The sequence below is a fragment of the Strix uralensis genome, chromosome 5, assembly GCF_047716275.1.
Source record: "Strix uralensis isolate ZFMK-TIS-50842 chromosome 5, bStrUra1, whole genome shotgun sequence".
In the NCBI taxonomy this organism is placed as follows: domain Eukaryota; kingdom Metazoa; phylum Chordata; class Aves; order Strigiformes; family Strigidae; genus Strix; species Strix uralensis.
This window is the reverse complement of record NC_133976.1, coordinates 53,870,462-53,882,974: the sequence shown is the minus strand read 5'-3', so window position 1 is coordinate 53,882,974 and position 12,513 is coordinate 53,870,462. Positions and strand designations below refer to the sequence as shown.

General features: G+C 34.7%; 1 protein-coding gene across 2 annotated transcripts in view; it reads left to right on the top strand.

Annotated features, from left to right (window-relative positions):
- ANKS1B (ankyrin repeat and sterile alpha motif domain containing 1B) overlaps positions 1-12,513 on the top strand; it is a 446,786-nt gene that overhangs the window by 102,214 nt on the left and 332,059 nt on the right. For both annotated transcript variants that reach the window (XM_074870829.1, XM_074870833.1), the window contains exon 9: positions 8,655-8,795. In XM_074870829.1, coding sequence (XP_074726930.1) covers positions 8,655-8,795 — 141 coding nt within the window. The remainder of the gene's footprint in view (positions 1-8,654; positions 8,796-12,513) is intronic.

The window sequence follows — 12,513 nt, the reverse complement described above, 5'->3', positions numbered from 1 at the left end:
TGATGGATCTGTAGATAATCTAGTACAAATATTCTTCAAGGCCTTTTTGATTTATCCACTCTTAAATAGCATTCTTCTTCAGATGACTAACTCAGTGCTGTATATAGTTTCTCTTTAGACTGGTTTTGTCTATTCAGGTGTGATTTTCTCTTATGTCCTTCATTAAGCCAACAGCAACTTAATGGAATAATAACTGCATTTTCAGTAACACACTTTTACTGAGAATATCTATGTTAAATAAAAGACTCTGCACTGGAGGAGTAATAAAGTGGTGACTTCTGCCTACTCACTCACCACCTGATTTTTCCCCTGCTTTAATTTCTGTTCCTTCTGCTCTATTTCATGACAAATAATGTATTTTCTATAAGTTTCATCATTCTGCCACCCACTTATCCACCCTCTCTTTCACAACTTTAAAAAAAGAAAAATACATGTTTTACAGCTGATTTGCTTTGCAATTACATTGCACTGAGTTTTTCAAATGTTATATGATAGCATTCAGATTGTATAGGGTTGTTAAATACAGAGATGCCTCTGTAGTTATTCTCCAAGCAGTATTTTCTTTCTGTGACATTTAAAGCCAAAAATGCTGGTCCTTACCTTGAATTATAACTTTTCCTTTATGCAAAGGTAAATATGCTTAAGATTTTAATTGTATTTAATATTTCTAAAAATATTATAATTTGATTTTGATTTTCTGCAGGCTCCTATGCCCTTCATTATCAGTCTCTTCTTTTTCAACTGGTACATGATTTTTTCACAGTGAGTCACATTTTAGAATGAGTCATGTGCATATTGATTCAGGAAGACACATAAGCCTGTCATTAACATGAGAAATCCCATTAGCTTAATTGGAACTATGCATGTGCTTAAACTTCAAGACTAAAAAAAAGTTACCAAATTTGTGCATTTTTGCACAACCCATGTTTGTGTATACCCTTCCTACATACCAGTTTAGGTCAAATCTACTATGCCTATGGGTTGGAAAGGCATCCTTAGACGTACATTTCTGTAGCATAGTGTTCTTGCAGTCTGTATGGCTTGCTGGGTTGAATTCTGTCATGGGGCTTTATGCTTCAACGTGCTAAGTTCTTTTTCCTTGGTCAAGCAAAACACTTGAAGTGCTTTGATATTAAGCATTTGAGATTGATACTAAATGTGTAAATAGTCTGATTTATGAGTATCAGGTGCATGCTCAAAATTAGACAAGTGCTTAAAGCTTTGGTTTATTTTACCTAATGATAAGAGGGGAAAATTAATTTGAAAAGCAATTCAATCCTGTCCCAAACACAGATGGAGTAAATAAATTCTGGAAGTGCCTATTTCCATGCGTTAAAGACAACCAGTTTAATCCATAGATTAACCAAATAGCTCATATTAAATGCTTAGATTTCAAACAGTTCAAACAAGTTTAAAAGAACAATACTCTAAGTGGTTTTTTGAATCAGGACATGTTGAAGCTTCAAGTGGCTAATATTTCATCCCATTAATTTCACACTGAAAAACAAACACAGTATATGCTTCCCAAGATACTTAAAAATTAAAATTCTATAGGCTCCATTTACTACATCATTTTTAATAAATATGTTCTTATTGTGATTAAATTATAATTACTAAAACCACTTAGTGTTCCATTCTCTGCAGTTTTTTGATTTATTGAATTCTTGAATTTTCTGTCATTTGGAAGTTTTCATTCACATGGCAAAATCAAACAGGAGTTAGAAAAGAGTGAATATTCTTAGAAAAGAGTGAAGATTCTTACTGAAATACATTGAGGTATCTTTTGCTTTGCACTTAAGACATACACACAAAATATCAGATCATTAAATATGGCTGTCCTAGTAGTAGCTTTTATATATAGATGAAATACTCTTCATATGAAGATTACCACACTCAGATCAAAAGCTTTTATGCTTCATGAAAAATCAATTAGCCAAGATCAACCTTTTTATTAATAAATGACAATCCAATGATGGGCCATTTTTTCTTTTATGGTCATATGGTCATTTTTTAGCAAATGGAAAGCTATCTTAGGTCTTGAAAAAAACCAAATTCCTTTATCAATGGAAGAAAAGGTATCTTTTTTAGTTTATGCCTGGTATTTTCTAATTAATTTATAGCTTGTTAGGTTTTTACGTCCTAAAACTTTTGTCATATCATATGTATGTATGCATCCTTTTATGAGTAGTGCAATGATTCAGAATTGTCTTAATTGTCATTATTTATGTTATATGCAAGGATGAATGAAAAAATTGAAAACTATGGCCCTGCTTTGAATACACGTTCAGATGTACTTATTCATTTTATAATCTAATTTTTACTTAAAATTTTGACCTTATTCAGTGTGTATTGTACTTACCATCTAGTTCCAGGGTGTATGTACTGCATACTGTCAGATCCTGCTCTGAAGACAGAATGATTAATTTCTGGGGTGCTCATCATGATAGGTGTCAATAGCACTTGCCCACTGAGGGACAGTAACTACACATTCATGTACTTTTCATCACATCTGAGAATTAATCATGTTTGCCTAAAGTTAATATATTTTACTTTTGTTACATATAGTCAATTACCATGACTCTGTTGACTTCAAGTTACAGGAATTTTTTCCCAAGTTCAGACATTACTGTTCTTGAGTTTAAAATGTGTCACCGCCTCAGACAAATTGTTTTTTTGTGGAACACCAGTCAGAAAGTACTATCACATGCAGCTTGACTGATGTGCAGTGGTGTAGTGTTCAAGATTCTCCCTGTTTGGGACTGCTAGAGCTTGGATTTTCAGAGCACTTAATCTCACATACTACTGAAAATGGTTGCAGAATATCTCATGCTGATTCCTGATGTAGCCCAGCACTTCTGTGAACTTGCCTTCACAATTTCAATATAGCCTGGAAAGAAGGAGCACAAACTTAGAGACCATCTTGGAGGAGTTTAAATGTCATGCCCAGCATCCCACAGGGGTTATGGCAGAGGCAGGTACAGAGTACACTTCTCCAACATTCAGCTGGTTTAGGAACAAGACCACCTTTTTTCTCCTGGTATTTCCTTGCTGACTACAGGAAGTGCAGTCAAACTCTAACCAGACTCATAGTGAATGAAATGATGAAAGAAATGTAAACTAGGAACATATTTGTGAAAGCATGGCTACAGGCTTGTAGTGTAAGGTGAAGGACAAGATAATGAGCATGGGAAATGGAAAAACGCCAAGCAGGTAGAAGGTCATCTTGGGGGATGTGAGAAAGTTGTGGCCAGGCCACCAAAATGTTTCACTGTGATTTGTCTGTAAGACATAGAATGTGTCTTGTAAATGAGGCTTATCCTTGTCAGGATCCTTACTGAACCCCAGAAGGGTACTTTTGGTTAATATAGGGATTCTGCTGTGGAAAAATAGCAACTGATGGTGTTACATTTCATGCCCAAATGCTGCTTTTTTCTGTTCTGCATCCATCAGGCATTTTCCGCTGGGAGCAGGCTGGGCAGCAGCAGGGGGAGCACTGAGAGCACAGGAACACTATCCCAGCTCCCCAGTCCCTGGCTCCGCTGCCACAGCTGCTGGGAACAGCAGCACAGAGAACAACCTGCTCATCCTAATTTATAGAGGATATTCAGAAACAGTTTCCCTCTCTATTTGTCCTTAGTATAATGTAAAATTAGAATATTAGACAATAGAACTGTAATTTTTTTTACTTGTATTTCACAACATAATTACATATCGTTTGGGCCAGGCAAAGGAGAGGTAGAGGCACACTTCTGTAATCCAGCGCTTAGGATCATGTGAAATACTTGCATGGTCCTATGTCCGACAAATTATTTCTTCAGAAGAAACCTCCTACTGACTTGATTGTTCCAGACTGAGGGGTAGCATTTAGCTTATCAAATGCCTGGTTGCTTTCTACCCTCCATAAGCAGGAGATTGCCTTCTGGATTTTGTCTTTGCTGCTCCATTTCAAAAAGCTTATTTTCTTAATATGTGATATGCTACAAGATAAATGAAAAGTTAATGTTAGTGTCCAGAACTATGGTGCAATAGCAAATGGTAAAGTTCCTATTATTTTATATCTTTAACAGTTTTGCTGGTGCTATCTTGCTCTAGTGGATCCTGTCTGAAAGGGTGTTTATTTGCAATACTTCTGCAAGTAGATGATAGTTATGAAAAAAGAGAGATACAAGAAGTAAAGAAATACTTTGATGTTTGGTTTTAGATTTCACTGGACTACTACAGGGAAGTCTCCTCTGTATCCTGAAATGAGGGAATTAAATCACATTTTGCCTAGCAATGGCTGCTTTCAAATATCAAGGCAGAAAGCAGACCAGCTTTCATTAAGAACTGAGAAAAAGAGGGAATAAAAGGAAATAGGCTTTGTATGACTTACTGTATTCATAGAGAAAACTTGTCTAGATAATGAGGTCATATGGTAGTCAGAAAATCATTGACATCTGTAAAAATGAAGGCCAAAACTTTATGTATGCTTTATACCTGGCGTAAAGCTTCTGGAGCTGTAGTTTATACAACTGTTGTTGCATTTGGTAGTTTTAAGTAATAGTTAAGATTAAAGGTGCTCTCTTTTTCTTTTCCTGTTGACTTTTAAGAGTGGGACAGACTTTCTTTGCTTTTTTTGACTCTATCATCATTCCGTCTGTTGCTAAATACTGGCTCGTTCTCTTAGATCAGGAGAGAGATGTCAGGTTACTGTGGTAGCCAACATGATGTACATACATATTCTGGGAGAACAAATAGCCTGTTTATAGAATAAAGTACCCTTCCTTCAGTCTAAAGTATCCTACTGGGCAAATTTTGCCTTTTATGTAGATGAAGACATGAAGAGCAAGACTTCCATACCTAAATTTTCAAAGACATAATCTAAATGCTCATTAGGTATGAAAATCAGAGGTGACGTGTCAGGTCCAGCAAAGTCTGAGGAAAGCTTGCCACTGATTGTAATGGTCCAGTATCCTTATGCTAGATTTTACTACTCTGGTACTGCTACATTATTATTCTCTCTTAGACATAGAGAAATTATATTGTTAGTCTCTAACTGCTATAAGAAATTTTTAATACTTAATTCAGTGTTCTTGTAAAAAACACAACTTTTATTAAATCTTCTATTCTGCATCAGTGTCTTGTGGTTCCCCTACCAATTTTTCCTTTTTACATATCTCATCTAATATCTTTTAAGGTTTTCTGTCTGTTTTGTTTGAGGATATATGATGCTTTTACTCATGTCTTCTAGCTTAGGCAGAGTTGGCCTTTTTGAAGCTTAGTATTACAGTTTATATTGACTTCACCATTTCATAATGTCAAATTTAATTAATCGAGCAACTACGATCTAGGTGGCATTTTCTAACTGCATTTACTTTTTTGAGTGAAAACAGGCATGAATAAAAGCTTCTCAGTGGTGTCTATTTTTCTTTAGGTGACAGAAATCTCTTCCTCTATTTATTTCTTTTTTTTTTTTTTTTTTTTTTTTTTCTGAAAAGTGGGCATAAATAGCTTTGGTTTCACTAAAACTCTCCCTACAGGACTATTTCAAGGCTTCCCAGCAGCACACACAGAATTAGATTTTCATGTCCAAAGGATGTCTAAGGAGACAAAATTAAATTATACAACAAGATAGAAAAATGAGGGAGTGCTGGGAAAGGAATGAAGGCTGGAAGAGAATAGCAGGAAACTGGATGGTCTGGGTTGGGAGTTTTATGGGCTTGGGTAACAGTCTGAGGTCTGTGGATTGATCATTCTGTATCTCACCTGTCTACTCCAGGTGCTTCCCTCTCCTCAGGGCATGCAAACCCAGTGTACTCCATTTGGGGGACTTCTGAGTCCCCTTTCTCTCATGCATCTATTAACACCTTCCCTCCTTTTTGCAAATGCAGCTCTCTTTCCGTGCAGCAACTCCCACTTACCCCTTGGAAGCTGTTGTCTGGGAAGAACTGGACTTCTGGCAGTGGGGGTGGATAAGAAAGGTGATAGCAATAACTGTTTCTTAACCTTCACATACATTTCTCCTAATGCTTCCTCTCTAGTGCTTTATCGGTAGCAGAAATCTGGGCAAGAAGACAGAAATCCGTTGTTCAGCATAAAAAGAGCCAACCCTACTCTGTATTAGTTTGTAAATTAGCTTGTATCATGTTATTCATACCTGGATTGCCTAGTTGTATAAGTGTACTAGTCAATTTATTCCAATAGTGTGTCTAATGAACTCTGACATTGGTCCTTTTTTGAACGATCAGGAGATCTGACTGTATGATATTTCCCATTTCTTCTCATTCATATTGACATTAATTTAAATTCCTGTGATCCCCACTCTATCTTAGGCTATTTATATAAAATACATCTAATGGAAATAATGCAACTCTCATTCTGCTTGTGTATTTTTTCTATTGTTCAATAATATTTTGGTATGATTTTTTTCTGTTCTGTTCCTGTAATGGCTACATACTCGTAAGTTCTCCCTTGAATGATTCAAATGTATTGAACTTCATTGTTCATCTTCCTTTAGTTGTGTTGAAAAGTTCTGTTTGCTATTATGTGTGTGTGGTTTTTATCTTTAGAAGGTGCATTGTGATTTTTCTGTGACTTTTGTCTTCAGTCACTTACATTGACTTGTAAGGTCACAGCTAATATGTGTTACCTGCTTTCCTGTACCTGGCACTGCTGCAGTTCTTTGCTTTTTGCTCCAGGGGGCAAGAAGCACTTTATTCTTTGGTACAACAGTTCTGAGATTTGAAGTATAAAGGTAGGGCAACCACCATGGAAGATGGCATCATAAATAGAAGGGAAAGACCTGTAGTCTGCTTCCTTTGTCTATGTAAATGCATAGTAATAATAGACTTTCAGACCCACACTCTGCAGAGTTAACCCAATCCTTTTAATAATCTGTGTAAGAACATTGGTTGCTATGGCAACACATTCTGTGGTACCACTTGACTGTCAAAATAACCTCATGAAATATCATGCTAAGAATGTTTTAGAAATTGACTTTTAAATTAAAAAGTAAATAAATCCACCTAACTTTAGAAGATATGGCTAGATTCATGAAGTCTGCAAGGGAGCAACCATTTTCTACCAAGGGGAATCAGACTAGTGGAGATGCGTATATTGTGTTTCTCATCTTTGGTGAGTGAGCTGAAATAGAATTTAGAAATATTTTTTCTGCTTAAATTAATGATATACCAACCACATCTGTGTATAAGAAGTTAGCACAAGAGTCAAAGGTTAAATGATCCTCAGATGTTACACAATTTGAGTTAGTGCCTGTTTTTGCGGTGCCTTTGCTTCTCTTACAGTTTCCATTGGCTTGTGTTCATCTTTAGAACTTCTGCTGTCTCTCTGCTTCTTTTCCCCCCTACATTTCCTTCACCTCTGCATTCCCTTTCTTGCAGCAGACTCAACACATTTCTTTATTCTATTGGCTAAAATAATCTGCAGTTAAGTGGGTTTGTTTTATTTTTATATGGGTGTTATAGCAGTGCTTTAGAGGTAATGTTACTGCCAGATTAATAGATGTGGTCAGTCATTGTCTCAAACAGCATTATGTTGGTCAAGCAAAAATCCGGCCACTTCTGAAAGATGGTTTAAGACAAACAAACATTCCTAAAGACAGCATTTATTATCTGAATATCAGGTAGGCTTTACAAACAAATGTCAAGCAGGCTAGAACAGCTATTGTATATTCCAATTTAAACATGGACAAAGAATTAAGATGTAAGTAAAGTTTACATTTTTTGTTGTAATTTTTTTTTAACATGAGATTTTAAAAATCATTCATTACTAGCTTAACTTTTCTCCTTCTTCTCCTGAAATCAGTTGCCACTGTAATTGCAGTTGCCACTGTAATGAATTCACTTGAGGTGGACTATCCTGTATAGTAAAATAACATAAAGAAATGGGAACTGTCTACTTTTCCTGTTTCTGGCTGTCATAGAAAATTAGGATACTGGTTTAAGCAATAGTCAGCATTATTCCCTTATCACTGAGACCAATATAGAAGCCTTAATGTTCACAACTGAATGACTTTTTCTGGTAGTTTTCATCCCTTATAGCCGATGAAACAAAATAAGACAGGTAATTTTAAAATAAAATTTTTGCCTAAGAATAAGCTCATGTTTGTTACTGGTAAATATAAAAGAAAAATTGAAACCTCATATTTTGATTGAATTCATCTTTTTTTCTGCAAAAAACCTTGGACTGATCTAGGCAAACGTAATACAGCTGTGCTTTGATTTTCTGAACACAACAGATGACTATTGAAGCAAAATCCCCTTATCTTACATTATTTCCTACTTGGAGATAGTATTTCTTTTTTAAATGTTAGTTTTTATTGTCTGTGATATCCTATACTTAATGATGTTAAAGCAAATTTTAAAGTAAAATGAAGTAGAAATTGCCAATTATTTGACAATAAAATGAATACATTTTAATGTATATTATTATGTTCACTCGTATTTAAAGTATAATTGCAAATAGATCAATATGCACCTTCCTTAGAAAGTGTGATTTTCATGCAGGAGATTAACAGTTGAGTAGATACTTTGTATTAAAATAGCACTTTATCTTTTGAAATTTATAATTGGGAATCTTTTAAGTTTTCATTAAGTAAAATATTTCTTTACAATATATCACTGTTTAATTTGAGGGTACTTTTTCTTTATGCACAGAGGCCACCTTCAATATGTTTATCAGCAAGAGAGGAAGAAGAAGATGATGCAGGTGAAAATACTTGTGGTCCCTCAGGTTTATGGGAGGCATTGACACCTTGTAATGGATGCAGGAACCTCGGATTTCCCATGCTTGCACAGGTATATGTTTACCTTTTCATCATAAACCTTATTAACTATAGAAGAGCTGCTTAACCTTTTCTCTGCCTTACCTCTTACAGTCATTTCTAGTCTTGCCTTACTCCCTTGAAAATTGTTACCGTCGGTCTTCATTTTAACATCAAAATCTGGTTTTAAAATAAAATGTTGAGGTTCGGTCATCCTGCTGTAATAGTCATTGAGATGAGTTTCATATTGAGACTGTTTTGATGTTCATTACCCCCATTTTATACAGATAGTTTTTGTGTTGCATATCTTTCTCTTCTGATTCCATCTGGAAAAAAAATTTGAAGTCACATAGTTTCCTTTGGGATAAGTACTCTATTTTTGACCAGCTTCTAATTAACATAATGACATCTCAGCTACTTTCTTTATAGAATTAATTGAGGACTTCATGCATAAGTCAGCTGATGTAAGAATATAGCCTAAGACTTCTCTTTGAAGGTTATGTAAGTCAAAAAAAAAGTCCCCAAACATTTTCAAATCTTCATGATAATACAGGGGAGAATAAATAAAAATGAGTTATATACTTGTGTCTGAGTCCCAACAATTCTCAGAGCAGACCAGTCTGCAGTATCCACCAAGGCATGCCAACAGCTGTGTCCTGAACAAGTGATATTGTATTGCTACAGAACAGGATGATGCTTATTGCTGCTTCTGGGTCTCCCTTGTTTTCTCCCCCCACTATAGTTTAGCAGTCTCATTTCTGTAACATTTTTCCTGCTCTTTTCTTGTAGCGTTGGATGGAGGCCTGCCAAATTTCTGTTTAGAAATGCCTGTTTCTTTCAGTTGCATCCTTACTTGGCACTGCATTTAAATAGCTTTGTCAGATTCTTGTGTACCAGATTGGAATTACATATCCTGTCTCACCACACTTTATACACTGTTGCTTTCATACCGTGACTGTACGTTTTATTCCCTTTAGTCTCATGGGACTTGCACCTGTTTGAAGTCAATGCTAAAGCTTCTACTGCAGTCCATGGAAACAGGATATGGCAACTAATGTGCTTGAGTAACAAAGAGCACTGCCCTATCTTTTTGTAAGGAGCTTTTATATTCCTTTCCCCTTTCAGTAGCTGTTTTCTACTTCATACTATCTATCATTTTAGACATTTGGCAAGGTGCAGAGCTGTCGGAATTATCCTGATTTATAATAGGAGCACCATAGTTACTAATTCCTCATTTTTAAGAATTTGTTTCATAAATATTTCTTAAATGGAACTTCTCTTATTTAAATACATATCACCTATGGTTTAATTATTGTCAAAATTTCATATGATGTTTTGGAGTGATTTCCTAATTTAAAAAAACATTTTTGTTTTCCTTGTTTCTTTTTAATGTAAGGTATATACCTTACATTAAAGCGTGTTATAAAATTGAGGAATGCATTTAAAAAATAGAATAAAGTTGGCTTTGTTGGTTGGTATCTCTTTCCTTTTTATAAAGATTCATTTTAAGAACGATGCAGGTTTTAAGATAGTGACTCATGAATTAGTTTTATTCATTGTACTTTAAAATTTAAACTCAACCTTACAATATCTCATCTTTCTTGCTCTGACACCTGATAAGATTTTAAATTATAGGTACAAAAAAGGGTATATTTATTCTATGTTCATTCATGAAATGAGAGCTAGCCTTTCTAGATTGTTTCTCTCCATAAAAATTGAAGACAGAGATAGTTTGGGGGTTTTTAAAAATTTCTTTTTATGAAAGACATGAAAGAAATTAAATAGTGAAAAATCTCCGATTTACGAACAAGTGAATTCACTTTATAGAGTGTTTGCATCACTGTATGCGATCTTTCAAGCTGTTAGCTAATCTGTTGGATCTTTCACATTTACTTCATAATGCAGCAGAGAACATCTTGTTCTAAGGGATCAAGAACACAAAGTATTTATTTCAATTTTTAGATTAAGACCAGTATCTTGAATTGGTCTAACAAATTATGATAGATATAATCTGTGACAGCATGTTTTAGGTAAAAGTTCAAAAATGTGTTTGATACTCATGTCAGTCCACTAACGCATCAGAAAATGCAGACTCATCATGAAGAAACAGTGAGATAAGGGTACTTGACATCATGTCCTAAAATCCATGCTCTACCTAAGATCCCAAAATAGGGTCTATGAATTACTTTTGAACACAAACAACAAGTTCATTTTTCAAGTTCTCTTGTAGTTAAAATAGATTTTACAGTTATATAAATATACTGTGTTTACACATCAAAAGAGAACAACCATAAAGATTGATTCTTGGTTTATATACACAGTCAGAGGTACAATGGTAAAATGAAAGTTAATTTTAGGTGAGATTATGACAGCGTCCATCTGTGACCTAATGAGCTAACAGTTTTCATATGCCAAAGAAAAGGGCAATTATCTCTTTGACATACTTGATTTCTTTATTGCAGTTATGGGAAAAGGCTTGGCTGGAAGTACTTTTGGCATGCAGTATGTAATTTCTGTCTGTACTGTGCTGGGAAGTGTCATTTTAGAAAGGGCTGTCACAGAAAGTTCTGTGTAAATTGTTCTGCAGATATCATTTAAAACCTAGCATAGCAGTAATACATGTATTCTAAGAATAAACAACTCTCTTTTACAATCTAACAATTGGTGAAGTCCTGGAATGTCTTGTAAAAATTTCAGGGTTTTAGAAAGTTCCCAATTCTACATCAGAATGGAGTTAACAACCAGCTTCATCCAACCCCAAAATAAAAAAAAAAAAAAGCCAGAGAGCAAGGATACACAGCTGGATTTTGGGAGACTGAAATTTAAATGCCTTTTATTATTTTAGCAGAGTCAATTCCATTTGTAGGTAATGATTTATGGTTAATGTCAGGCTATTGCTTTTTTCTGAAAATAATCTTTCTTTTCGGGCAGATATTCCATCCTTGGTAAAACTGATGCATATTTTTGTGAAAGATGTTGACTTTCACAAATGAGTATTTTATACCTGAAAAAAACCTTTCTTAGGAAATTCTAAATTCTGTGTTTTCTGGGTGTCAGTACAAAACAAAAACTTTATTTCCACCTATATAACTGAATAACTATCTTCTACAGATTCCAGAATTTCTAATAATCTTAAATATCAGCACAATAGAAACAGTTTTGAAAACTTTCAAAGATGTAAAACCCCAAAAGTGTTTCTACAGCACTCTCAAATTCTAGCGTTGCAGGCTTCATTGGAAACAGTTTACCCTCCAATGACATGCCTGTTATACTAAGAGAAAGCTTTTACGAATGGTGTGATAGTACTAGACCCTCTTCCATGGATCTCCAGATCTTGTAAAATCTTCCTACAGTAACTACCAAGATTTTTAATGCTTTAAAGGTTGCATTTCTGGGCATCATAAAAATATGATACCAATGAACATTTTTCCTGTCCAAGAACTGGAATAAAAGAATATGATATTTTATATATAGTTTTCTCTCAGAGTAGCCACAAAAATAGGAGTTATGTGGCAAAATATCTCACTATGCTGTAGGTAAATACTGGAAATAAAACTGAGATAGGATCCTTAAAAAATAGGCAATGCTTAAAAAATTAGCGATGCCTGCTAATGATAAAAAAAAAGCTGAAAGTATTGCAGTGTCATTATTATTGACCATCTTAAATGAGGAAGCTTTAGTCAAGAAACTGATGGTCAGTCAAAAGACTGATAATTCATCTAGCTACAGAACTGGAAAGTTTAAGGGTAGAG